At 52.0% G+C, this 24848-nt stretch overlaps 7 protein-coding genes and 1 non-coding gene across 8 annotated transcripts; 7 read left to right on the top strand and 1 right to left on the bottom strand.

Annotated features, from left to right (window-relative positions):
- Nucleotides 1-1353: 1353 nt before the first annotated feature.
- On the top strand, nt 1354-1864 carry N0V96_010680 (uncharacterized protein; the record flags this gene model as incomplete). Its single annotated transcript, XM_053189270.1, has 2 exons — nt 1354-1466; nt 1582-1864. The coding sequence occupies 2 exons, from the start codon at nt 1354-1356 to the stop codon at nt 1862-1864; spliced, it is 396 nt and encodes a 131-aa protein (XP_053053258.1).
- Nucleotides 1865-5414: 3550 nt separating this feature from the next.
- On the top strand, nt 5415-7217 carry N0V96_010681 (uncharacterized protein; the record flags this gene model as incomplete). The annotated part of the gene is made up of 2 exons (XM_053189269.2): nt 5415-5840; nt 5901-7217. The coding sequence occupies 2 exons, from the start codon at nt 5415-5417 to the stop codon at nt 7215-7217; spliced, it is 1743 nt and encodes a 580-aa protein (XP_053053257.2).
- Nucleotides 7218-8673: 1456 nt separating this feature from the next.
- On the top strand, nt 8674-9695 carry N0V96_010682 (uncharacterized protein; the record flags this gene model as incomplete). Its single annotated transcript, XM_053189268.1, has 2 exons — nt 8674-9155; nt 9227-9695. 2 exons carry the CDS (start codon nt 8674-8676, stop codon nt 9693-9695), a joined length of 951 nt encoding a protein of 316 aa, XP_053053256.1.
- Nucleotides 9696-11220: 1525 nt separating this feature from the next.
- Nucleotides 11221-13094, top strand: N0V96_010683 (uncharacterized protein; the record flags this gene model as incomplete). Its single annotated transcript, XM_053189267.2, has 2 exons — nt 11221-11376; nt 11460-13094. 2 exons carry the CDS (start codon nt 11221-11223, stop codon nt 13092-13094), a joined length of 1791 nt encoding a protein of 596 aa, XP_053053255.2.
- Nucleotides 13095-16506: 3412 nt separating this feature from the next.
- Nucleotides 16507-18009, top strand: N0V96_010684 (uncharacterized protein; the record flags this gene model as incomplete). Its single annotated transcript, XM_053189266.1, has 1 exon — nt 16507-18009. The coding sequence occupies one exon, from the start codon at nt 16507-16509 to the stop codon at nt 18007-18009; it is 1503 nt and encodes a 500-aa protein (XP_053053254.1).
- A 651-nt stretch (nt 18010-18660) lies between these two features.
- Nucleotides 18661-20434, top strand: N0V96_010685 (uncharacterized protein; the record flags this gene model as incomplete). Its single annotated transcript, XM_065759021.1, has 6 exons — nt 18661-18933; nt 19025-19236; nt 19289-19500; nt 19557-19733; nt 19791-20179; nt 20243-20434. The coding sequence occupies 6 exons, from the start codon at nt 18661-18663 to the stop codon at nt 20432-20434; spliced, it is 1455 nt and encodes a 484-aa protein (XP_065612331.1).
- A 485-nt stretch (nt 20435-20919) lies between these two features.
- On the bottom strand, nt 20920-23176 carry N0V96_010686 (uncharacterized protein; the record flags this gene model as incomplete). Its single annotated transcript, XM_065759022.1, has 7 exons — nt 20920-21114; nt 21171-21556; nt 21611-21807; nt 21858-22075; nt 22129-22776; nt 22831-22866; nt 22934-23176. The coding sequence occupies 7 exons, from the start codon at nt 23174-23176 to the stop codon at nt 20920-20922; spliced, it is 1923 nt and encodes a 640-aa protein (XP_065612332.1).
- A 1372-nt stretch (nt 23177-24548) lies between these two features.
- N0V96_010687 lies at nt 24549-24647 on the top strand. Its single transcript has one exon. It is a non-coding gene; the product is annotated as a tRNA-Leu (tRNA).
- Nucleotides 24648-24848: the final 201 nt, after the last annotated feature.

The raw sequence follows: 24848 nt of genomic DNA on the forward strand, positions 1-24848 counted from the left end.
TCGAGACTGGACTAAACGCTACGCCATGAAGCTGAATGCCTACCGGGTATGGGGTTTCCACCATTACTCTATCTACCCGAGAATTGGGCGCCAGACATTTTCGTTTTAAACGGCATCATATTGCGGCTGCAGCGCGGAGGGAATCGAGCTAAACCAGCAAGACATAATTGCGGTGGGCAATCGCGGGGCAATGTTTCGCCTTGGGACTCACTAAGATCAGCAAACTTTCCATCCCAGAAGCCCAAGCAGGCCGCTTGTCTAGCGTGCGTTAATTCAGCATACAATTCAAAACCTGCAGCTCTCGCAATGGTTAATTGCACTGCGTTCGAATGAATACAAGTTATTTGTTGAGATACACAACGTTGTGGTGTGAAGCTTTCACTTTACGAAGAGAGAGAGTTCTGCCGGAGCAAATTCCGGAACCAGGGGCCGCCCGGGCCGTGGTAATCATGCCGGCAAGAGTAAGACGAAAGACGGGGCTCACGACGGGCTTCCCTCGGAGCGCGATCGGTCATACTTACTCATACAGCTTCTTAACAAGATTGCTTACTCACAAAATCGGTGATCAAGTCAGAAGTCTTACTTATTGGTGCAACTTGAAAGCAGGCATTGAACGATATAGACAAACGATGAGGTTCTCTTCGTGGGGGGAGTTCGGATCCGTCGCGTGCAGCATAGATAGTCCCTAAAGAATTAAAGATACGGGTACGATATGCACTGACGTCCAATGTTCCAATCCCTTACCACTGCGCATTGCGCAGTCACCAACGACTTTTACCACCGGTTCTTCAGACCGGAACTGAGCGTTTCCTCGCGTGCCGCATCTGAGGTTGCCGCGGGCCTCCAGGGCGGCACGCTCGGAACCCAGCGGAGATCCCCAACATTCTTCATCCTAAGTCCGGCCGCGAGTAGGGGGAAAAAGAGAAAGAACATGGGTAGGTAGGATTGATATCACTCAACGTGACCTGAATCAGAGATGAGTATAGCCAAGTGAGCGAGTTGCATTGAGTTTCTTAGTCAAGGCGGGCCTCCCTCGCGTGCAAAAGTCGGAGCACGAGGAGTGCGGCGCTCTAGCAGGTATCGACGTGACACGGCAACGAGACAAGACGCGACTCTGCACATTTCAGACGTTCTGATGAACGGATGACGCTGTCTCGCGGACGGGAGAGGAGTTAAAGGAGCTTCGCAAGCCGCAAGTGCGCACTACTGCATCTACTTATCTAGCGTGCCAGGCTTGGTCTTGACAACTGCTGAGGCTCATGACAGCTCAATTGAAGCATTCCACATACACAATTGATCGAAGGGAAAAGCGACAAGTCAAAGTTGCCGAGACATTGATATCGGCCCGCAAACATGTTCGGCCGCGTCCTCCTCACCCTTGATGGCATCATGCTGCTGTTTGGCGCATACATGGCCGATTGGAACGAGACGCACATCCATAACCCGCGGTGGCCGCCGCATGCCAAGTGAGTGATCTTACCTTTCTATGCCGACAGGTCGCACGACAGAAAAAAGTCGATGCCGTCAGCCCACACATCGCTTGCGTTCCGTCATCTGGGAAAGCTGACAACAACCACTCAGATTCCACAATGCGCAGACGATGACGCTCTCTCTGATGCTGGGCATGGCAACCCTCTTCTTCACATGGCGAACCAACACGTCTGCCGAAATGGCAAAGGAGTCGTTTCGCATCGCGGGCTTCTTGGGGTCCATTTACTGGGTAGCCGGTTGGGCTTCGCTATTGTACCCCGGCACCAGCGGGCTGGACCCGGAGCACGGCGGACCGGGGTTCCCGCAGAAGTACCCCTTCACCACGGCGATTGGGCTCGCCGTGACGGGCATGTATCTCGAGGGAGGCATCTAAATTTGGGTTGCGTGGTCGGTCGGCGATGATAATCGTACCGATACATGCGATGTGGAGTGCACAACGGGTAAAGATTCAGTCCAGTCAACCACTACAGTGGCGACGGAAGGTGGAGGCATGGAGGGCATTGCAAAAAATGCTTAATTGGGTTTAAGCACTTGGTGATCCTCTATTTGAGTTGAGGGCAGGTCTGGTTAAGGGCGACGTGGATATCCGGGCTGAGCTATGATGCTACTTAAGATTGTTAAGTGCCTAGGTTACGAATGCATTCATTTTCGAAGAAGCTGAGCCTCTCTGTTTATCCTACCATATCCCTCGGCTCGTCCCCGTCTGCCAGGTAAGTGGGACTCGCGAATCGCAATCAATCATCACGGCGGCGAAGACGGCCGCCCATTTTTCAAATTTAGAGCCGCGGGAAGTGGGCGGACCACGGCACGGCGCATGACCGAGCGGGCGGCGGAGGAAGAAGAAGGGAGGGAACATGGGAAGTCCCCCGGCGGTGCAACGCGGCGCGTCCGAATTAGCTCACCTCGGAGGGAGGCCAAGCGAGGACGGAGGGGCTTCTGAACTTCTCGAGGATTACGTGGAAGCCGTTTTGTTCTTGACCTCTTTTCAATTTCTCTAGATCAACGTTTGTTTCAAAGTTTGTGAACGATGTGGGCGGGCTTCGCGGAGCCTGTCACACAGGCGTATGGAACCCACCACCGCGGCCTCCTCTCATGTGTTTCCGCGAATCCGCCCATGTCTCTGAGGGGCGGGACGAGGATTGGGAATTTCTCGGAGACATCCAGAATGACGTGTGCTAAGATTCTTGGGGGACAGGGGTACAGGAATTCGACTCCCCTTGTCTCCCCCTTCTCCCCCCGTCGGGAATTTTGACAGCATTGACTGGGCAATTGTTTCCTTGGCCCATGGGCTCTCGTTGTTGTGTGTGTTTTTTGCAGCATGGCTCGGGTTCGCCCCATGGCCCGGCGGCCGGCACATAGCTCCAAGCCACGCAACACACAAGAGGTAAGCTTGAAGTGACATGGTAGCATTGCGATGGCCGAAGATGCCGTCCTCGGCGCCGCAAAGACTTGAAGATGGGTGAAATCCGATGGGAGGGGGGATCCAGAGAGACTCAACTGCAAGGTCTCGGCAGCGGCTATCCGGTTAGCTCGGGAATGGCTTTGGTGGCTGATCTTTTGCTGAAGTACAAACCGTTCATGTTACAGCCAAGTCGGTCAAGACATTCTCTTGGGGGAACACGAGAGCCGCGAGCGCGAACTATTCGCTGCGAGCCTAGGACATGTTCACATAGTGTGCGAGAAAAAAGAAAACAACCTTGAATCTCCAAGGCTTGGGAATATGGATTACCATCCTTCCACCCTGCAACTCAACCGCTTTCCCCACTGTACCTACTTTCGATGATGGGGACACTCGCGTGATGCATTGCCAGATGAGTTGGGCTCGCCGCTGTCGCTGACTCTCCTCTGAGCTGATGATTGACACGGCTCGACCGCTGGCAGGGCTTTCGGGATGTGGAGAAAGGAAGTTTGTCATGACTCCTATGGACATTCATGGCACTGGTGCAAAATTCCACCCTCTGCCTGCATCAACCCGGCTTTGCATGCTTCCAACTACCTGAAATTATCCTAAATATGTTTCTCTCCAGCGGGCGAGGAAAGATGCCCGATGCATACCTATCCGGTCTCGGTCTTTCAGAGCCGTCATGAGACCCCCCGAAACAGAGAAAACATCAACGGCCGAGACTTCTTTGATGGGTATGGACAATGAACCACGGGGTTGCAAGACAGCAAGACTCAGAACTGGGGCGCCTAGCAGGGACGGCGGAACGCCCAGAAATGTAATGGGCTGCGTAACCTGCAGAAATGCGACACCAACGCGGCAGCGGGTACAGCGGGGGGGATCAAACACGACGCAAGACGAACCAATATGCTATCCAGCCTCCTGGACGGATGCAGACACACGTCTGCAAGCCCCTGAGCCACCGTGACACGACGAGTCTCCAAGTCTAAAGCCGTTATCCGTACAGAGTGTCTGTAGAATCACTGCCTCTCACTTTCTTTCTCTGAGCCCATAGACTCTAATTATTAGGTGCTAACTGCTAAGAAATCTTATAGATGGAAATAGACTTATTGCCATGATCCCCGCTCCAAGGGGGCGGACCGAGAAAAGAACAGGGCCATGGTCCCAGAAAACCAAACCAAAAAAAAAAGCCTGAGCCACACACGCGCACTTCGCAAGCCCATAGAACCCCCATTCAGATGATGGTCTCCACTCGAGCTTACGACGACTGCACATCAAAGCAAGGATGACACAATCCCCAGCAACCCAAGAACGGTGCGGCAACCGCAGTGACAAGCGCCGACTAACGTTGTGCGGTTTCTATGGCTCTCTTGCTCAGCTGGCCCTGCCCCCGTTTCGTTCGTTCTCAGTGCTCCCGCCACTGCGTTCCTTGGAAATGCGAGGATGAGGCAGAGTAAAAGAGGTGAAGGGACAGGCCTACCACGCCGAAGTGCCCACTCCCCGCTCGCCTGAACGTCAAGTTGAGGTGGAAGCTGGGATGAACCGGGGATCATGGATGAGAAGACCATCAGACCAAGCCGCCTTCCCGCCTTTCCCCCTCCAATCATTGGTGATGACGGTGAATGTCTCTTTACCCAGTTTCCATCTCAAAGTACCGAGTGACATGGAGAATGTACGGTAGCCACACCCGGTGATAGTCAGTTAGTGACATTGAGAGCGCCCAGATGATTCAAGGCTGGGCCACATCCCGAATGTTCCCTGGAAAGCCGGAGGAAGGGCCCCCTTTTTTCTTACCACAATTCCTATCGGTTTGTGCTGCAAGAGGGTCTGAGAGGTTGCTTTTTGAAGGGACGTCTTCCCATCTTCTTTAGTGTGTCTATTGTTTCGTCCTTCCTCCTGTTGGATCCCTTTGACCCTTTGACACTTTTGTACCTGATCATCTCTCCGAGATACCTTTTCTCACTCTTTTTCTTGTTTCCACGGCTTTCATTCTCTGTTTACGAAGAGCCTCCTCCGGTGACTATTTACTTCTCAAAGGAGCATCTGAAGTAGATCAACGGCCAAAATTCCGGCACACCAACCGTCCCCGACGTAACCATCCCGGCCGTCCGGTATAGCAGCCTCTTGGCGGTCGACCATTGACTTTTTCGCCTCTTCGACTGCCGGCTTGGCACGGTGCCACAAACAACAACGGTGTTCCATCTACACACCACAAGCACACATACGAGCGCCTACTACATTGGGAAGGACTGCGTAAACTACCACGCTGAGGGATCACGAAATATTATCCGAAACATAAACGGCAACCGACATATTTCCCGTCATCATTGTCGATAGTCGATACTCAGGGGAAGATTAAGCAACGGCTACAGAGGAAACGACAGCAAAACTTGAACGCAGAAACGCCACGCACCGGTCGCCCCGTCGACTCACCTCACCAACCGTGGCGCCTAGACTCATCCCGAGGATCATCGTCACCTTTGACGACGCAACTCAGTTCCCCCGACACACATCGCACAGAATGTCAAAGGAGCTCCCCCGCCACGAACGGCGGCCTTCATCACCGACGGCGTACAGCAGTAGCAGCAGCAGTAGCAGCAGCGCCTCTGGCAACCCATTTGAGCAGTGCGACATGAGCCTGAAGATGCTCCTCGCCTTCGTATCCACACGAGTCTTGCGCGGTGGCCCACGGCTCATCGTCCAGCTCGTTCTTGCTTTTTGCGGCCTGCTCCTTTTGGGCAAGTTCTTCACATCACCGACATCGACAGATACGATATTCGATTCAGGCTCAAGATGGAGCTGGTCACCTTTTGGCAAGAGCGCGGACGATGCTGGATTCGGACCTGGGGGTGTGAGAGTTGTTGCGTTCGGATCGCCCGATATCGCGACGCCGTCGAGTGGAAAGGGAGCTAAGGGCAAGGGATGGACTGAGGCCCTTTGCGAAGAGGTAGGTTTGATTTTTGTGCTCGTGTCGCATTGAGATTCAGTTGACTAACATGACCTCAAGCTCCGATGCTCCTCTCACCAATCCTTCACCCCTTCAATCAGTCTCCCAGCGCAGGCTTTGACATCTAACCAACACTATCGCGACACAATTGAGAAGGTCCAGCGTGAAATCGAAGAGTACAAGGCGCCGGGCTTTAACTACGACTTCCTCCTCGAGCAGTTCCCCATCGCCGACACCGTCGCCGACCTCGCCGCCCAGATCGACACGTTCCTCGCCCAACCCCAATCCCGCGAGAACATCCCCAAGGAGACCATCTGGGTCTTCTCCTTTGGAACCTGGGATGTCTGGACCCTCGCTTCCTTGCCACGAGAGTTGGGCCAGGGTATAGTAGACCTTGCTGCCCGCGCCCTCTTCGCACAGGTCGAGCGCGTCTACCAAGCTACCCTCGACAACGACTCCGTCGCCTTTTCCGACTTTTGGGCCTACCAAAACGCCTCACTCATCGACAAGCTGAACAACATGGATCGCGAAGGCGGCGACATTGACGAGCACGAGATCGAAAACTTCCGCGTCGTCATCCCGGAGCTTTTTGACGTCTCCCTCACCCCCGGTTGGCACGCCCAGCGTCCGGCACCGCCGAGCCCTCACACCAAGGCTGAGCAGATGACCAACGCGGCGCATCTGACCGCGCGATGGAACTCGGAAATCAAGGGCCGCATGGATGAATGGATGCGCACCGCTGATCCTCAGCCTGAGAACCCCGAGGAGGATAGAGGCAAGTTCGGCTACGTCCCTGCCAGCAAGCGCGCCACAGCCCATTACCGTCGCTCCCGCGCGGAGCAAGGTCTCAAGGCTGCTCCCAAAGGCGAGGCCCTCCGCGTGCCATTCCCCCGCCGTGTAGCTGCACAGATCGATACGGCCAGCTTCATTCGCGAGGCGATTATCGAGAAGCAGATGCGCGAATATGACCTCACAGACAGCACGGGCCGGGGTAACAGGACCGAGGACGGCGACAACCTCTTCTTCGCTGAGGCGTGGACGCCTTGTATCTGGGCCAAGACTTCAGAGACGGCCGAAGCCGCGAGCGGAGGGTACGCTGCGTGCGATAAGCCCGAGGAGTACCTCTTCCACTCGCCCTTCACGCTGAGCGAGCGGGCGATTGCGCATACGGCCAAGATCGTTGCTGGTGAGGCGAGAAGCAGGCTTGCTTTCGTTGATGCGGTCGACGAGAGCGAGGCCAAGGAGGGAGAGACGGCGAAGACTAGGGTTAAGAGACATGAGCCGAGGAGCGAGTTGGGTCACTTCCAGCGTGTCCTGCGTCCGAATCTCGCGTCGCGCATCGTTGAGTCTGCATGCCCGACGTTGGATGTCTGCTGAGTGGGTGTTTTCATTTGTCTCGTCATGAATCACCGTCCCATGAGACCCTATCCATAGGATGAGGTACTCATCATGAGGTACAGGTGGATGATGTTTGTTTATTTCGCGGCATTGGCATTGGCGTTAGGAGGGGATTGGATTACAAGGACAACCAAAGCATCATCGAGTCATTGACGGCCCCTGGACAGTTGGGACCAGACGGAGTTTAGGATTAAATCAGATACCGGAGACATCCCCACAGAGTCAGTCATAGGCAATGACATTTCCATTGAGTATATTCCAGGCGCCGAGCCGCATCGTTGGTGAACCCTGATCCGCGCCATTGGTAAGTCGCCGTCCCCAAGTCATTTCGTTTCCAAGATTTGGCGTAGGCCACTCGTCTCTTCAAAGACAGTCTGAGTACAGTGGCCGTGAGCTTGAAAGCAGAAGACCACGAAGACGAATCTGGAAAAACTAATGAACATATGCAAGCAACCGAAAGTCGAACGCGCAGTCATTGCTCCATGTCGCTTTTATTAAGTTGATCGACACCGACGATCTCGCTACCTGCCGCAGTACCATCGCGCTGTTCACCCATCTTGATCGTTAGCATCGCGGCGCGGGGAAGCTCAGACAGGCGACGCAGATCTCGCCAAGGACCGTAGGGCAGACTCTTGGGCAGAGCGGCAAGGATTCAAGCGGAGCCACGAGTTGAGGGATCGAGGACGCCCAACCTTGGCCTTCCACCTGGGACATCTGATGTCATTGCCTTCGACCGCAAGCTCGCGGGCTCTGCTAACGCGACTCAAGAGTTCCCACAAAGCTCGCTTCTTTGAATTGATAGAGAAGAATGGTTGAGATTATCGAATCCTTCGAATCATGACGCCAAGATGCGAGCCGGGAATTCCCACCAATCCGTCGTCAACAGATGCCGCCCAATCACTCACTCACTCTCACACACTCTACCAATCTAGCCCAATTCACCTCACCGACCACCGGCTGTCCGAGGCACGCCGTGCATGGCTGACTATACGCAGAGCCCTTTTCCTTGCTTTGGTTGTGTTCCTGAGCGCCCCCAGGGCTTGAGTTGTGCCAAGACTGCTTAAGCTCGCTGACATGGTGCGGCACAGCAGATTTGTCGCTGAATCGGGCAATGGAATGACGAAATGCAACATGCTCTCTTTGCCCGACTTATGTCTGCCTGGCCCTTGTAGCCGCTAGCAAACAACCCAATGTGACGACAAACCTGGGGAGCAGTCTGACAGACCGAGCTGACATGTCCTTGCCAAGAGAAACACATGCAAGCCACTGTCTTTGGCGCCTTCTCATGGCAACCCCCTTAGAGCTGTCAGCTTATAGTTAAAAGCGACTTCCCCTCAACCCAGCTCTGCAAGCTGCTCCATAGTCGATTTAAGTTCAGAGAACTCAGAATCATACCGCTTAGGGTAGCGCGACTCCCGGAACAAGCCAGCCCAAGATGCCTCTCACCGAACTCTCCCAGCATGCAATCACAAACGTCGGGCCGCTGACAACAACATTCACCGCGCCCAGTTCATGCGCTACCTCATCCCCGAGCCTCTGGCTGGCCGCAGAATCCGTCTTCACGGACCGCGTGCAACCCTTTTTCCGTCAAAAATGCGAAGGTTCGGCATACGGCGAGTGTTTCCCCTCCGGCACCGTGTTTGATCAGCTCCGCTCAGCGGCCTCTGCCACCGTTGGCGCGGGCACCATTGCCTACTTCTCGCCCGCAAGCGCCTGTCCCGATCAGTACACGACGGCCGGTGTCGCTGTCAAGAATGCCGAGGGCGCGATCAGTTCGTCTGGAGTCTTTGTTCCGCCCATCATCAGCGTGCCGTTTGGGTCCGGGTTCATGAGTGACAGGCTTGGGTATAATCCCATTGTCAACGTTCTTATGGAGGCTCTCGATAGCAATGAGACTGCGGTTATCTGCTGTCCCGAGTAAGTGCAAGCTCACGGTCACTTCTGGCAAATGTTTTCTGGACGTTAACAAACATTGATTCCTTCATCAGTGGCTACGCTGTAGGGTTCAACGGAGAGTGCTTTTCGCAAGTTCCAGATTCAGTCTACGGCACCATGACGGCGTGTCAAAGGGTCTTCAGCAATGTGACCATGGTGCCCGCGACCTTCACTTACAACAATACCGTCGTCTCCGGAGCTGTATACTCGTACACAGCCACCAGCTACGATATCAAAACTAAGACGCAGACTTTTACCAATGGCCGGGAGGATGCCTGGGTTCCGGTTGCTTCGAGACCCGCTGTGACAATGATTTACAACGCGGCTGCGCAGACCGGCACTAGCAGCGCAGGTGGGAGCGGCACGACGGCTGCTAGCGGCTCCTCAGCTCCGACGGGGACGGGGGCGTCCAGTGCGGCTCATTGCCTCCAAATGACAAAGTCGGGGGGTCATGTGGGAATACTGGCGACGGTATGGGCTTTTGCGGCGCTTGCTGGTGTTGCCCTGGCGGTGCCTTTGTAAGAGATGGTGGATGGCAGTGCCGGGACCGAGATCAATCCAGATGATACCTACTTCACTTAGGCTTTCCGCTTTCTCACTCCTGACCGAATGCTTAATAATAGTGATACCAAATAAGCCCCTTCAAGTCCGCTGGAAAAGTTCTCCAGGGAAAGATGGTCTTGGAGGTGTATCTCACTACCAGAAACCCACTTGATAATTCCTCGCCCCAGAAAGTTCCTTGAGTCCATCAATGCTGCCTCTAGCATCGACACCGTTCTGGCAACACATACTTAGACAGATGAAGATTTAGAAATGAATCGACGATCCGGAACTGCTAAGATATCTTCTTCCAATCGGTATCACCGACTCTTTCCAGCGCGGGACGTTCACGCCTACCACGCATTGATGATGCCAAGACTAGGCAGCCACTGGCACCTTACCTAAAGTCCCCTCATGCTCGCTCATATTGTCGGTCCGTTCCCATGTACCGCAGTAAGCCGAATACTACCCAGACATCACTTGTCGCCTTTTCTACAGTATTCATCTATCTATCAGCGAATGTCATGTGTCAAGCACCCAAATTTCGACTTGGGATAAGATGGCAAGTATCAAGAGAATAATCCACAAGCCATGCAATTGAGTCATTACTTTCCAACAATGTGGCCTTGAAGACCCCCACAGCTACCGGGATCTTGAGAACAAGTCTAGAGCGGGCAACCGTGTATTTCATGGTGAACGTGAACTCGGTCCAGAAAGTGCATTGTCTTTATGAAGACTGAAGATAGCTCTAAAACTACCCGTCAAGTAATTGCATCGTTTAAGGATAACGTGCATTAAAATGGCGGCTGCGACTGAGCGAAATTTTCATTTTGAAACTCATCGACGCTCACCGGACTCAGCAAGTACTAACCCTTCAACACAAAACTTGCGTCGCCAAACTTTCAATTTCATGGCCTCACTGAATAGCAACCGCATGTTGGTGTTCACAGATTCACCCAAGTGATATCTCGCCACCGAGTCATGTTGCTTGAGTTCCATAAATTTAGGTTCAGGCAGCTGGCGGACAATATTTTAGCTCGCTGAAATATCCCCGAGCCGATCAAACTAGGGGCTTTTGGTTACGAACATAAAATAGCATTCGCGCCATGCGCTAGACGGGCTACCTTGGATAAAATGCATCTGAGAACGACTTGAAGCCTTCAACAATCTGTTTAGGAGAGAAGACTCCCAGTTCCAACACCCCACCTCCTGAAACTTCGATTCTTCGACTAGAGGACTCGAAAATGAGCGAACTACAATTCAACCAGTTCAGCGTAAGCATCCAGCCGATGTTTTCATATAATGTAAAGGTAACTGACGTTTGTCCAAACACCAGAACGATGAACGTCAACCTCAGTCTATTGCCCATACATCCGGGGCGATTCGGCTCCCTGGCTATGGCCTGCCGCTGAACTACCTGCCAGACAAGCGAGACAGATTCCCTGTGCTCATGGAAGACACCAACAAGAGTTGGAAAGCTAGTACTCTACTAATTCGAGAAGTCTGCATGCTCAGGTTCATGGAAGACATTACGAACAAGCCTGAGTGGTGGCGTAAAGTTCGAGATCCGGTGATTTCCGCCAAGTGGAAGAAGGAAGTGCAGACTTTGGACTGGGAAGCATACAGAAGCCATGGGGACTTTACGAGGAATATGGCCGAAGCGGTATGTTTCAGTCCAATTCATATAACCTTCACATGACCACGAGGAAGCAATTGCGTTGATTGAGCTGACATTGATATTCCAAGTGCATGCAAGAACTTCGAAAGAAGTCAACGTTGTACGAGGAAACGGGCCTGATTCCTGTCCTGGATTACTCTACTTGTGTCATCAAGTCAGACAAGCTGCTATCCAGCTCCCTGGTTGATCGTCTCAAGGTCGCCGTCAAATCTCTCGAAGATATTCCCGACGTTGAAAAGGATTGGCATCCGGGAAGTGACGGTAAAGTTCTCGACTTAGTGCACCCGTCACTCTTCCCACTCCTGTACGGCCGCTCATGTATCATGCATCAACGCATCACATTAGATGACTGCCTCCAATTCAGCGGACGTGGAAATCTCATACCGAAACCCGACGAGTCTGATGTTGGCGAAGGTAGGACTTTCGACTGGCAAGGCGCGCCTGTTGAGCTGGTGTCCACCAAGTTCCAGTGGCTACCATGTGACGTCGCCATTAACGACGACGGCCGGCCCACCATCGAGAGTTACATCAATAACTTGCACCCGAGGAAACATTCAGATCTGTACCCCGTAGTTGAAGAGCTGATACAGAAGTCTTTACCAGCTTGGGATATCATCTATCGCTGGGTGAGAAAGTTCCCGGTACAGCGTCTTAGGGCGCGAAAGGTCGGAAAGCGTGTTGCGATACCTGATGTTATCCCTGAGCAGGGAAACCAGTTAGACGGGAACGAAAATGATGTTCCCATGGATAGGCCAGATGGACATCACCTGGAGATTGACGACTTGGTCCAGCCCACAGCTGCTACTGGAGAGAAGGTAGGCAGACAACGCAGAAATGCCCACGAAAGCAAGCGGCTGAAGAGCGACGATGCGGCCTCTGAGGATGATGAGCACGACGATGAAGACTATGATGAAAGCGACGATGAGGAAGATTATGATGACGACTATGACGACGATGATGACAGCGACAGCGAAGACGAGCAAGTCCGAGAGCCCTCTTCGTACTTCAGGCTGTCGCCCAAGAACATCAAACAAACCGGATTCTTCAACAACGCGCCCCGCATTCAAGTCATCGTCAAGCTCGCCAACATTCACCTCACGCCCGAGAAGCCAACCTACGACGGCGGCTCATGGCACATCGAAGGTCAACTCAACGAGCACATCTGCGCCACAGCGCTCTTCTACTACGATAGCGCTAACATCACCGAGTCTCAGCTCGCTTTCCGCGCTCCAGGGAACAGGGAGAAGCTGGATCAGCGTCTCAACTACCAGCAGTACGATCACAAGTCCATCGAACAGGTCTTTGCTATTCGTAGTAGCTCTGATACCCTGCAGGAGGTGGGCAGCGTGCTGACGCGGCCCGGGAGGGCGCTCTTCTTTTCGAACTTGAGCCAGCATAAGGTGCGGCCGTTTAGGTTGGAGGATCCGACGAAGCCTGGATATAGAAAGATCGTGGCTTTGTTCTTGGTCGATCCTGCTGTGCCTGTGATTTCGACGGCAAATGTGCCTCCCCAACAGAGGCATTGGTTCGAGGGTAGAGACCAGGTTCAGGGGGCGGACAACATCGTTGAGACCATGAGCGCTCTAATTGAAATGGACGACGCAAAGAAGCTGCGTGAAGAGCTCATGAAGGAAAGGACAGTTCTGTCAAAGACTGTTAATGACGAGCTGAGAGATGTGGAGTGGAGTTTCTGCGAGCACTGAAATAGAATTGAGTTGACTTTGCTAGTTCCGAGACTTTATGTAAGGCAGATGTAAACTGGAGATGATCCAGTACCCCAGAGGTTTTCATTTTTTTATGACTGTTGAAAAAAGGCGTATGCCATGTGCGAAGAGAAACTACGCCGCCCTTTAAGCATGCAACTGTTGACGGTTACGACAATTGCCCACCACTGCTTTACTTGCTTTGCATTCACGGGTTGGGATGCCCATCCCTGTGCAAAACCTCATTATTGACCCTTGCGCGATCTGTAGTGCCCTTTCGTTTCTGACAACATCTGGGAACGGCCAATACCTTCTTTCCTGCGTATTCCAGTGCATCAACCGGAAATCTCACGTATTCTTTGGCGGTCTTCCCATGATCAGACTCCACCTCGATGATGTTGAGTTGTAGTACCTCTGGATCGGCGTCATCCACGGGAACAAGATGATCGAACGTAACACCATAGTAGTCAAAGTCGCTATTTAGAAAGACGCATGTCGTTAGCTGTGATCATTTCAGCCGGCAATGGATCAAATCTTACTCTACTATTCTATGACCCTCTCCAATCCATCTAATGTATTCGTCCCGTACGACCAAATCGCCGGGGACATCAGAACGGACGCTCTCACCGTAAATGTGCCGAAACGTCAGCGTTGCGAGTGATGGACCAGCTTCCTGAGGAAACTTCCCATCAAATACGCGAGTATCCCATACAACAGACGGGAATAGCTTTTCTATCGATTCGCGCGGACCTCCGATCCTGATTCTGAGCGGCCGCTCAATATGCGGTAGATGGAGATGCCCAGCAGGAGATCTCACACAGGATGGAATGAAGAGCTCAAGAGCCAGTACGAGATGCCAGGATTGATTGATGATCTGGAATCCGGTAGTGCGGTTGGGTGAACACCACCTCAATTGGGTTGAGGGGTAGAAAGCTGTATCTATAATTCTTTGATGCGGCTGCCTTGGGCGCCTGCCTGATTATTTTTGATCCAGAGAATTCGCGACAAGGCATGTATGGATCCGCTTGCATGCCAGTCATGGTTTATGATTGGATAGTTGGTTCCTGGACGCGCTTGCGATGCGTTTCTCTGCCCCCAAGCACTACCCAGGTTTATCTACTTTACCGATATTGGCTTCGCCTCTCGAACAGTAGTGATCCCTTGTTGGTTATTGCTGCTGCCTCACATTTCTGCACATGAAACTTGCGCGGAGAAACGGGGGGCGAGCAATTCTCTTTGACAGAAACTAAGTAGGGCCAAGTAAAGCCGAAGGAAGTATCTTTTGGATGCACCCTGCTCCTGGCTGGATGGCTGTTCATAAGGATACATGCCCTTAATCAGTGTATTAATCAATTTACTTTCATTTCTGGGCCTATTAGTTTCACAACTCTCTCATCAATGATGAACTGGCCGCGATGCGGCTAACACAGACGTCTGCCATTTTTTACGTTTTTGCATTAGCGAGGCATCAAAGACAGCAGCTAGTCAGGTGTTGCAAGTGAATAGACTTAGATTTCCATCGTATGCAGCCTTCCTCAAGAATTCCCAAAGTTTCTTACTTGCCTCCAAAATCCCGATACAATGACGAGCCTAGGAAGAACCCTAGGTTCGAATAATTAATTATGCTCCTGCAGTCACCTACCAAACGGACAACCGAGAAAGTTGAATGACTCCCACTTGGATTTCAAGATGTTGACCCTACACAAATCTTTAAGTTTCCCACACGGCTTGTCATCAGGCCGTCACTCCAACTCCGTGCGTAATGAGGCATATGTGGACTAGACCTTATTTTTTTGACTGTAGATCATTACGAACTAACTTAGAGCCATTCCTCGTGACTTGTTATCTACTGCCTCAAATTCCGGCAATTATGGTGTGTGAATGTCAAAAATGATTGTGATCAAATAACCCACGCCGTTATTTCAATGATACACTCTAGAATCTGGGTACGTCCTCAGCTCGCATTCCGACAGTCCATACTTCGCTCCTCCAGCAACTCTTGGGAACGAGCTCTACTTTTTGAGACCATCAATCAGATGACGAAGGGCTGTTGCATCGGGTGCTTCCGCAGTTTGCTGTAGTAGTCAAAGTCACTTCGCGGTGCTCTTCGAGCACACATCGTGGCGTGCCTTTATCAGCGCAGTCAACCCTTTCTACTCTATTCTTATGGCCACACCCATAGAAGTAGGTGGTGACTGTACACCTCGTCACTGCTTCTCATTAGATCATGATAGCGTACTATAGTTCGTATCATGGAAACGGCTTATAAGAAATAAATCTGACTAATAGGCTGCGATCGTTGAGGCGACTATTGATCGTGATAAGAAGTGGTAGATTGTTATTGAGAGTAGAGATTGAAGTACGGTATTCCTTCTAGCCGCCTGTTCTTGATACACGAGGAACTGAACTGTCTCTTATATAATGTATGCGAGGTAGCCGAACCTACCATCTTATCCCGGAGATCTGTTGAATCTGGCCATGTACCTGCCATCTTTCACCAAGCATCGTTGCCCTCCAGCTGTTTGAAAACATAGCGCCGCCTCCCACATTGACTCATCACGTAGGACAGCTCGTAAGCCTTTACGTCTGCAAAAGTTCGTCGGCCCGATGTTCACCTTCGTGCTGAATATCTGATTCCTTGCCGTTATTTTCGCTCAAAGCAAAGTTAGAATAAATTCTTTCTTCTTCAGTGACGTGTTACCGCTCATGACTATTCCCAGGCCTGGATGCTTGAATCCTTGTTCTTTAACCTTAGGCGTTGGCAAGAGCAAGTATTCTGAAGCTTTCAACATTTTACCATCCGGCGTTCACTGCTGTCTTTATTATTCATGTCTTTGAACATATGTCCCGTGGAGAAGACCCTCAACTGCATTCTCCCTAGCTTCATGTCCTTACGCGCCCGCCCTGTCATACTCGTCCACACGCTTGAATCTTCGGCTTTGAAATGTTCATTTACTGCTGGTGGGGTCTGGATACCTCTACTTATCTGATACTCATATCAGCAAGCGCAGTGAGGCTGCTATCGTGAAGGACATGTATGTTGTTCAATACATGCTCCCATCGATCTCGAATTGTGGAGTGAACTAGTGAGTCCGACGTGCTGTCACCATTCTACCGCCCATATTGCTTTGATTCTGCAGAATTCACCAAAAGCTGGGTGAACTGATGTCTTTGTTTGGACCTTACAGGTTTCGTCAAGGGGTTCACTGTTGGACGTCAACTGCTACGCCTCCTTAAGCCTGTTATGGCCAAGACACTCACCAACACCCACACTAACTTCCATGGCCTTCAGCTGCCCAACAACTTTTGCAGCCTCAGGCACTCACGGCATTATACACCACACGATGTTGGTTGGTGGTTCCAGCCCTTCCACGTTTGCATTCCTTCTTCACTCTCCTCGTTTATCAGTGCAATGGCAGCTCGGCAGGACTCTGACAACCTGAAATGGGACCAGACCGATAAACTCTGGGACGAAGATGTTGAGCAAATCTCATCGAGATCACACTCTCGAAGGGTTGAAGCCTTTGCCGAGACCGTGAAGGGTTCGCCCGGAAAGGTCATCGAACCGGTGATTCTCGGTGGATTCCATGTCCTCTATCCCTTCCGACAAGACGGCGAAGCTTCTCCCGCAAATGTCTTGATACGCCTGCCTTGTCTCAGTCAAGGCATTCTACATGAAGAAATGATGCTTAGCGAAGCCGCGACGGCGAGATACCTTGCCCAATTTACTCAACTCATAGTTCCCAAGGTTTACCAGTATGGTGTCGACCCCGTTTCTGACCTCGGCCCGTTCCTCATTATCCAAGACATGGGGTCACGAAAAACCTTGGGGCACGCCCTGTCACCGCCCGGTTCTGGTACGCTCTTATTGGACCCTGATATTCCCGAAATCAAACTCAAGGACCTCTATTACAACATTGCACAATGCGTGCTGCAGCTTACACGACCTACGTTCTCGCGTATTGGGGCTCTTGTCGAGACCAGCCCAGGATCTATCTGCGTGGCAGGACGACCCGTTACCTTCAACATGAGTAATATGGTCAAACTTTCCAACATACCAATGTCGGTGTTACCGGCGAAAGACACAACATACCAGACGGCCGATGAGTGGTACGTGGAACTGGCCGAGATGCAAATGGCAACGCTCCTCTTTCAGCACAACGACATGATATCCTCGGAAGATGACTGCAGGACCAAATACGTCGCACGCCAACTTTTCCGCAGATTAGCCAAACAAGGCCGATTATCGAGCTTTGGCTTTGCTCAGGATGATTGGTCAGCCCTGGCCAAGCACACGCGTGCGACCATGCCGATGCCTGATAATTCGGGGTCTTTCCGTTTGTGGTGTGACGACTTTAGGCCGGATAATATTGTCGTCGATGACAATGGCAACGTTCTTGGGACTATCAACTGGGAATTTTCGTACGTCGCGCCAACTCAATTCACGTTGGATTCACCCTGGTGGCTGCTGCTCGATGTACCCGAATCCAGGGAAAATGGTGTTGACGATTGGGCGACTGATTACGAGAGGCGTCTCCCGACGTGGCTGTCAGCCTTGGAAGACGCAGAGAAGGAGGCGGGGAACTCAGGTTTGCCGTTCCCGCTCTCAGCGTACATGCGGGACAGCTGGGCCACGGGGCGTTTCTGGCTAAACTATGCCGCGAGAAAGAGCTGGGCATTCGATGCGATTTACTGGAAATATCTAGATGAAAAGTTCTTTGGCCAACGTGACCCGAATGGCAATATCCCCAAAAGCGAGCTTTGGAAGACTAGGATCCATCTTCTTAACTCGGAAGAGCAAGCTGCTATGGAAACCATGGTGCAAATCAAGATGGAGGAGTCCAAAGAACGGATATTGGTGGAGTGGGAAGATGCAGAGGCAAGACAACGTTTATCGTCTTTTTTGTTTGACTAGACCCTTGCTTGAATACATTTTAGGAGATCCGTGATCAATTGATTGGTTCCTGCTCATTCAGTCGGGTTTGAGCAGTATTGTCTCGAACGTGGAATAATTGACACGCATAGTAATTAGATGATGAGGGTATTTATTGATCCCTTCCAAAATTTCTTTTATCATCAACCGTGAAGCAAATAGACCGATATCAAGTCTAAATAAATGTACCGATGATACTTATGAAACCTAGTGACCAATTGAAGATCTTCCAGGAGTTATCTTATTTCGGCACAGGTTGCATGAAGAAGTCGGGGTTTTTGAAGCTGACGGTCTTATCTCTAATCCCATTCAGATGTCCATCAAAACGGACAAGATCGCGCAATCCGCGGGTAGTGGGGTTAGGCGGGGTTCAGCATCTGATCCAGAGAACCTTTGTAAGCCTTAGTACCGAACGGGTGTAACTCTGATGACAGGATCAACCCTTCATGGTTGCGCTTAGAGACATCGGCCGAACCTCGGTTAAGCCCAACGACCTTCCCTTCTTTATCTCCCATGGGATATTTGGGGATGGCGAAATGTGCAACCCTTCAAGACGACATCGTTGAACCCCAGTGACACCCTGGATGGTAGTACGCGGGCTGGCGTGCAGGCTTGCTTCAAATAACAGACAAAATGCCGGGTGCAACCTCTGGAGAGGCGGCGCCGCTGCTTCCCGGCTCGACACTCTCACATCGAAAACGTGAGCAGCCAGTGTCTGAGATGGTGTCAAAGATCAAGGAAGCCCTCTGGGGCCCGCCGTCGGTTGAGCGATCGCTGCTTATCAAGCTTGATTTCACTGTGCTCATTTACTTCTCTGTCGTGTGGTTCTTGTTCGGCGTCAATCGCGCGAGCTACAATACAGCGTATATCAGCGGCATGAAGGAGGACCTGAATTTCCAAGGAAAGGTGAGTAAATTGCGACACTCCCGCAAGAGCAGCATCAAATAAGCACCTCGGTTTGCATGAGTGATTGATTTTCCAACTCACTCGACTCTAGGATTTCAACTACATGCATACAATCTACCTAGTCACCTACGCCGTATTTCAAATCCCCTCAACCTCACTCCTGACCATCGTGAAACCCCGTTACGTCTTCGTCGCAGCGAACACAGTCTGGAGCGTCCTCACTCTCGTCACATTCAGAGCAACACACGTCTACCAAGTTTTCGTCCTCAACGGCTTCGAAGGCGCTTTTTCCGCCATCGCATAGTAAGTTTTCCCGTGCGCCTCGCACAGTTACCTTTCTAACACCGCACCTCAGCGTCGGCGCGCATTTCATATACGGGTCATGGTACAAGCAATCCGAGCTGGCCACCCGCGCAGCAGTCTTTTGCGCCTTTGGCAACCTCGGCAACATGGCAGGAGGATGGATCCAGGCGGGACTCCTGGCGTCTCTGTCTGACGGCCCGATTGAGCCCTGGCGACTTATTTTCGTGGTGGTTTCGTGCATCACCATTCCCTTTGCCGTCTTTGGTGAGTACCTACATGTTTCCATACCACTGTTTGATATAAAGCTGACATGTCAACAGGCTGGTTCGCCATTCCGGACCTACCAGAGCATCGCGCAGCAAGATTCCTGACCCCGGAAGAGAGGGAACTCGCCGTCACCCGCCTCGGTAGAACACAGACGAAAGCATGGGACAGGAGTGTATTCCAACGTGTCCTACTCAGCTGGCAGTTCTGGCTCCTTCCAACCGTCTTCATGCGTGAGTCTTCACAAGCGTCTAGCCTTAGGTTGTATGGGTACTGACATGCGACTAAAGTCTACTCCCTCAGCGTCCAAGCAATAGGCAACAACGTTATACCCCTCTGGATGGCATCCCGAGGCTACTCCGTAATCCAGCAAAACAACTACCCGACCGCGACATACGCCACGGGCATCGTCGCGACATTCATCTATTGCGCTGTCTCCGATAAGCTTCGCTCCCGCTGGCAGGCTTCGCTGTGCATCGGGTTCACGTTCATCGTCAGCAGCGCAATTTTGATCTCGGACCCGCCGGACGCAGGGTACTTTTTCGCGTTTTACCTCATGGGCACAACATATGCGCCGCAGGCGCTGTGGTACTCGTGGATGGCGGACCTGACGGCGCACGATTTGCAGCTGAGGGCGATCACGACGGGGTTCATGAACTCGTTTGATTTTGCATTTGTGGTGAGTAGGCTACTCTTATCACCCCCGTTCGCATTTGTTTGGCACTGGACTAATGGAACGTAGACATGGTGGCCTCTGATCTTTTACCCCGTGACGGACGCACCTAGTTACCGGAAAGGATACATTGCTAGTCTAGTGACGGGTGCGTTGACCGTGCCGGTGATTTTACTCATTGCGTATCTTGAGAGGCGGGGGAGAAAACTTGGTAAAGTTGGCAGTGCACACGACGAGCACGCAGAGAGCTCGAGAGGTTAGAGGTAGACGGAGGAGGGAGGCAGGAGTTTACAGATGGTACGGTCGCTATGAGATTTTAACAATATAGATGACTTTTGAATAGGTCAGGCAGGTCATTGGTCGTAATAGGAGGCCTCGATAAGCAGGTGCATAGACATCGATCTCTTTTGTCAGCAAGTTGGGCAACCTGCAGCTTCTCTACATTTCAGACACCATGACACGAAGATTTACAGAAGGTCTAAGGTACGTAAGGTAGGAAGGCACCACAGATGTGTGAAACCAAATTCGTAGGTTGAGATGTTCCTGTACTAACGTAGAGCAATTCGCCCATTTGATGGTGAAGACTCAAGAACTCGTCAAGCCCATTTCGTAAACTCGTCATTGATGTATCCGTTTACTGTACAGCTATGGAATGTGATGCCGTACCTCTCCTGAAGTTTTCAATCTCTCTGGAACGCCGTGTATATGTTACAGTTCCTTTGCTTGTCATAAATGTCATGATCTCGTTACCAGGCCTCCCACATCTGCGATCCCAAGGCCACGAGACGGTTGAAGAGTTCATCTCTCGAAATGATGGCAGTAAGATGGTACTCCTTGCCCATGCTATCTGTCACAATCAGGCCATCTGCAATCTCACGATCGGTAGCCCAGCCGACAAATATTTTGGACTTCCAGCCAAGACCGCCAACTTTGCGAATTTGCTAGCGGAGTACACGTCAGTCATGACATCTGGAGAAACAGTGCCTACAGTTCTCACCTCAATATCTCCAATAGTGATTGTCCAGGTGGGACTCAAATCATCCGACTCCGTCGTCCAACTGAGCGCCGGGGTCGTGGCCGTGGTCGTGATATAAGCATGGCCCCTCTTACCCTTACAGCGCGCCGGGAAGCGGATGGGACCCTTCTCGGGGTCGGGAGTCTTCTTGACGACGCCCAGCCTGTCCTTTGCGTGTTTCGCGCCGACCTTGGCCTTTACCTTGTCCGCGGCGAGAGTAGTGTTAATACCGCCCTTGGCAGTGCTCTTGATGAAGTTCATGATACGATGGCCCTTCTTCTGCTTGTGCTCTGCCGTTTCCGATTCAGCCGGCGCCAATGCTGCTCCGTCGGGCTGAATCGCTTCATCTATCTCTGCTTGATCGACGCCTGGTGAGTTATGAGCCAGTGCTTAGCAGCACATTGAATTCATGAGTGACTTACCAAGATGCTCCAAATCCTGGCCAGCGGTCGCATGAGGCTCATCAGGTGGCGGTACATCGGACTTTGGCGGAGGTGGAAGGGGGGCCTTGTTCCGCTCGCCAATGCGCAGGAGCGTGATGGCGACTTGGGCATTGGTGGGAATGCCCTTGAGAATGGTGTTTCGCAATTCAACATACTTCTGCCATTGAGGGTAGGTGCTGGACATACTTTAGACACGCGAGTAATCAACGTTGAAAGAAAAACTGACCGGTTGATAAACACCAGGCCTCTTTGGATGATAGGGTCCCCAAAGATGGTGAATCCAACCATAAACCCTGTGCCCTTGACCAGCATGTATGAGGTTGTAAACAAAGAGACGAGTAGCAGTGGCAAGATAACGCTAGCAAGGACGAGACGGGGTCTCTGCTGAGGGAATGGTGGTGTTGGACTCAGCGCGTTTCCGAAACGCTCCCAGGTATCGACGAACTGTGCATTCTGTCAGTAACATGAACAAGTGGCTTAGGTGTTAGAGTACTCACGTCGGCGATGCCATGCATCACAGGCCTGGCCTTGACCCAGACGGACTCGTGAACAGGCTTCTTGGTCTTGTCGTGGTGGGAAGTGGGTTCCTTGCCGTCCGTCTTATCCTTGGCATTGACGACATCTTGAGTAATGTTAGTAGGGTCGGGGACAGAAGAGTCGTCGTGAGGATCGCCTTGAGGATGTTTTCCCGCCGCCGTGCTGATGATCAGCGATGAGATGCTGTTCACGAAGCTCGACGCCTCCTGTTCCACAGCCTCTCCAGCATGCTTCTCGGGTGCGCCGGTGATGGAGTCATCGGACGCGAGGACGCCGGATGCGGGTTTCTTGACGCCGCCGGTTTTGCTGTCGATAAGGGAAGCGGGGGCGGGAGGGAAACAAAAGTCTCGCGATTGCGGGACGAGGATCAAAACGATAAGGAAGCTGGCGAAGACGGGGACGACGTAATCGAAGATCCAGGCGATGGAGTAAACTGCGAGGAAGAGTGAGGTGCGCCTGTATTCGCGCCATGAGCGAAGGCGGACAATGTGCTTCCAGAAGGAGAATAAGCCAACAACGACAGTCATGTACAAGCGCTCGACATGGGCACGGAGTTTGTCAGGCGAGAATTCCTCCTCGTCGGCGATGTTCATGTCCAGGTTTGCAAGCTGCCCATCTATATTTAGCTGCTGATATGCGGCAAGTTGGAATGGCAAGCTCACCGGTGGCTCGGGTATCGATTTGACGTGAAAGATTTGCTAAAGAAATATCAGCATCTCCACGAATGGCACAACTACGGCCCAGATTTCATTCGGTTCGCTCTACCTTGTCAAATCGTCGGACCAATATCCAGAGATCCTCGTTGCTCAAACCACCAACCATAGGCTGCGCAACCTTGCTTGGTGGGTTGTTCCATCCCAAGTTCTTTACTTCAACATGGTCGTGGTCAAGCTCGGCGTGCCCCTTCTCCTCGATCGGCTTCTCCTTGGCAGCCATGTCTGCCAGGTGATGGCTGTCTGTTGGTCTCTCCTCCTCATGTGCCTCTACTATCTCAGGTTCCTGTCCCATCGTCGACTGGCTGGAGTATCCAAAGCTGGACTGGCTCGCTGGGGTGTCTACACCGGGGCCTGAAGCGACAGGCGGAGGGGGAGGTGGTGCTGCCGCTGGCGGAGGTGGAGGTGGTGCGTGTGAATCCATATCGTCAGTGTCGCTTGGTTTACCCTTGAACATGGTTGCTTCCGTTACTATTCATGGGCGGAAAAGAGCGATGGGATGAACGTTCGAATGCGATGCGGGGGATCTCCAAGCTTTGAAGTCGTTTCGAGGTTCATCCGCTCGTATGAGGCTACGAAGCTGAGACAGCTGAAAATCATGTTTTTTGGGAGAAAGCTGGCACGAGCAAACAGCTGGAATGCAGCCGCCGCCGACGTCAAGCGCGTATCTGCTCGAGCTAGGTACTTACCGTATTTGGGTAGGTATGCATGACGTCACGGGCCGCGCAGCACTAATTGGGTGTCCCAAGGCGATGATCGCGATCATCAACCACCAGCGCACACGGAAGATCTCCACATGGGTGAACACATACATGGATGAGCTACCTTAGCTGTGCAGCAAGACGGGAAGCAATGACACCTGTTTACCGCACGATTGGGTGGCATCTTCTGCTTGGCCTGCCGTTTTGACAGCTGTGAGCTCGTGTAGGTACATTTTGGGTGCAGTCGAAGGGAGGGAGGACGATCCGGACCATTCGATCCTTAACTCGATGGATTGCGATCATTGGCTCAGCTACCTAGTATCCTGTCACTGTCTGTTTACCTAGTGTTGTCTTTGGGTCTGGACCATTCTGGTTGAGAACACCACTCAACATGACCTGAACCTGAGGTAATTTGAGCTTGAGGATATGTGTCCATAGGAGAGCCTTGACGGTCTCGCCTTGATGTGAGCTAGGGCTTTATCATGGTCATGAAACTCTCACTGGCTTCTTGCTTGGGTCTTCTCTGCAGCTGAATGATTCTCACTCCATTGAGATAGACGACCCCAACCCATCGGGATTCAATGAGCGATTCCGATGTTGTGTCTCCTGTCGGCTAGCATAGGCTCCAATCTCTACAGCCCGACTAGATCATTTGCTCAGCTAAGCATTCACCTTGCTCAGTTCAGCTAGGCTGGACCTTGCCTACTGGCCACGATGAATCGCTTCAGTTTCATCTTCTCGCAATACCGGTAGCCCCAAAGCCACTGCCGCCTTTCCGTGACCTGGATCCGCTTAGTGGCAACTGTCAACGGGCACAATCCCCACATCTCACGACGTCGGACTCCGCTCCGGAAAGTTTTCACTTGAAGAAAAACCTCACGATACTCCACTCTAGGGCTTTATGTTCCTTCACTCGCGCCACCAATCTCAACCACACCGATCCATGGACACCCAAGGATCACCATCGGAAGGGTGGCCGAGTTGGTTATGGCGCCAGGTTAAGGTCAGCTTAACATCTGTTTCCTGGTGGGGCAACCCGCGCGAGTTCGAGTCTCGTCCCTTTCATTTTGGTATCTTTGATATTGGAAACAGTCGTCTATTCTTAGTTTTGCGTCCGGACTAGCTCAAAATGTATGATGTGATCTAATCATGACTGAGAATGGGTTAGGACTACAAGCAGATATACAGACCTGTGATGGCTGCATGAGCAGGATTTGCTGAGATACTGGATCCAAATGAGCATGCGATCCATCTCACTAGCAAGGA

This window comes from Colletotrichum fioriniae, assembly GCF_027942845.1.
Source record: "Colletotrichum fioriniae strain IMI 355084 chromosome Unknown scaffold_15, whole genome shotgun sequence".
Classification (NCBI taxonomy): Eukaryota; Fungi; Ascomycota; class Sordariomycetes; order Glomerellales; family Glomerellaceae; genus Colletotrichum; species Colletotrichum fioriniae.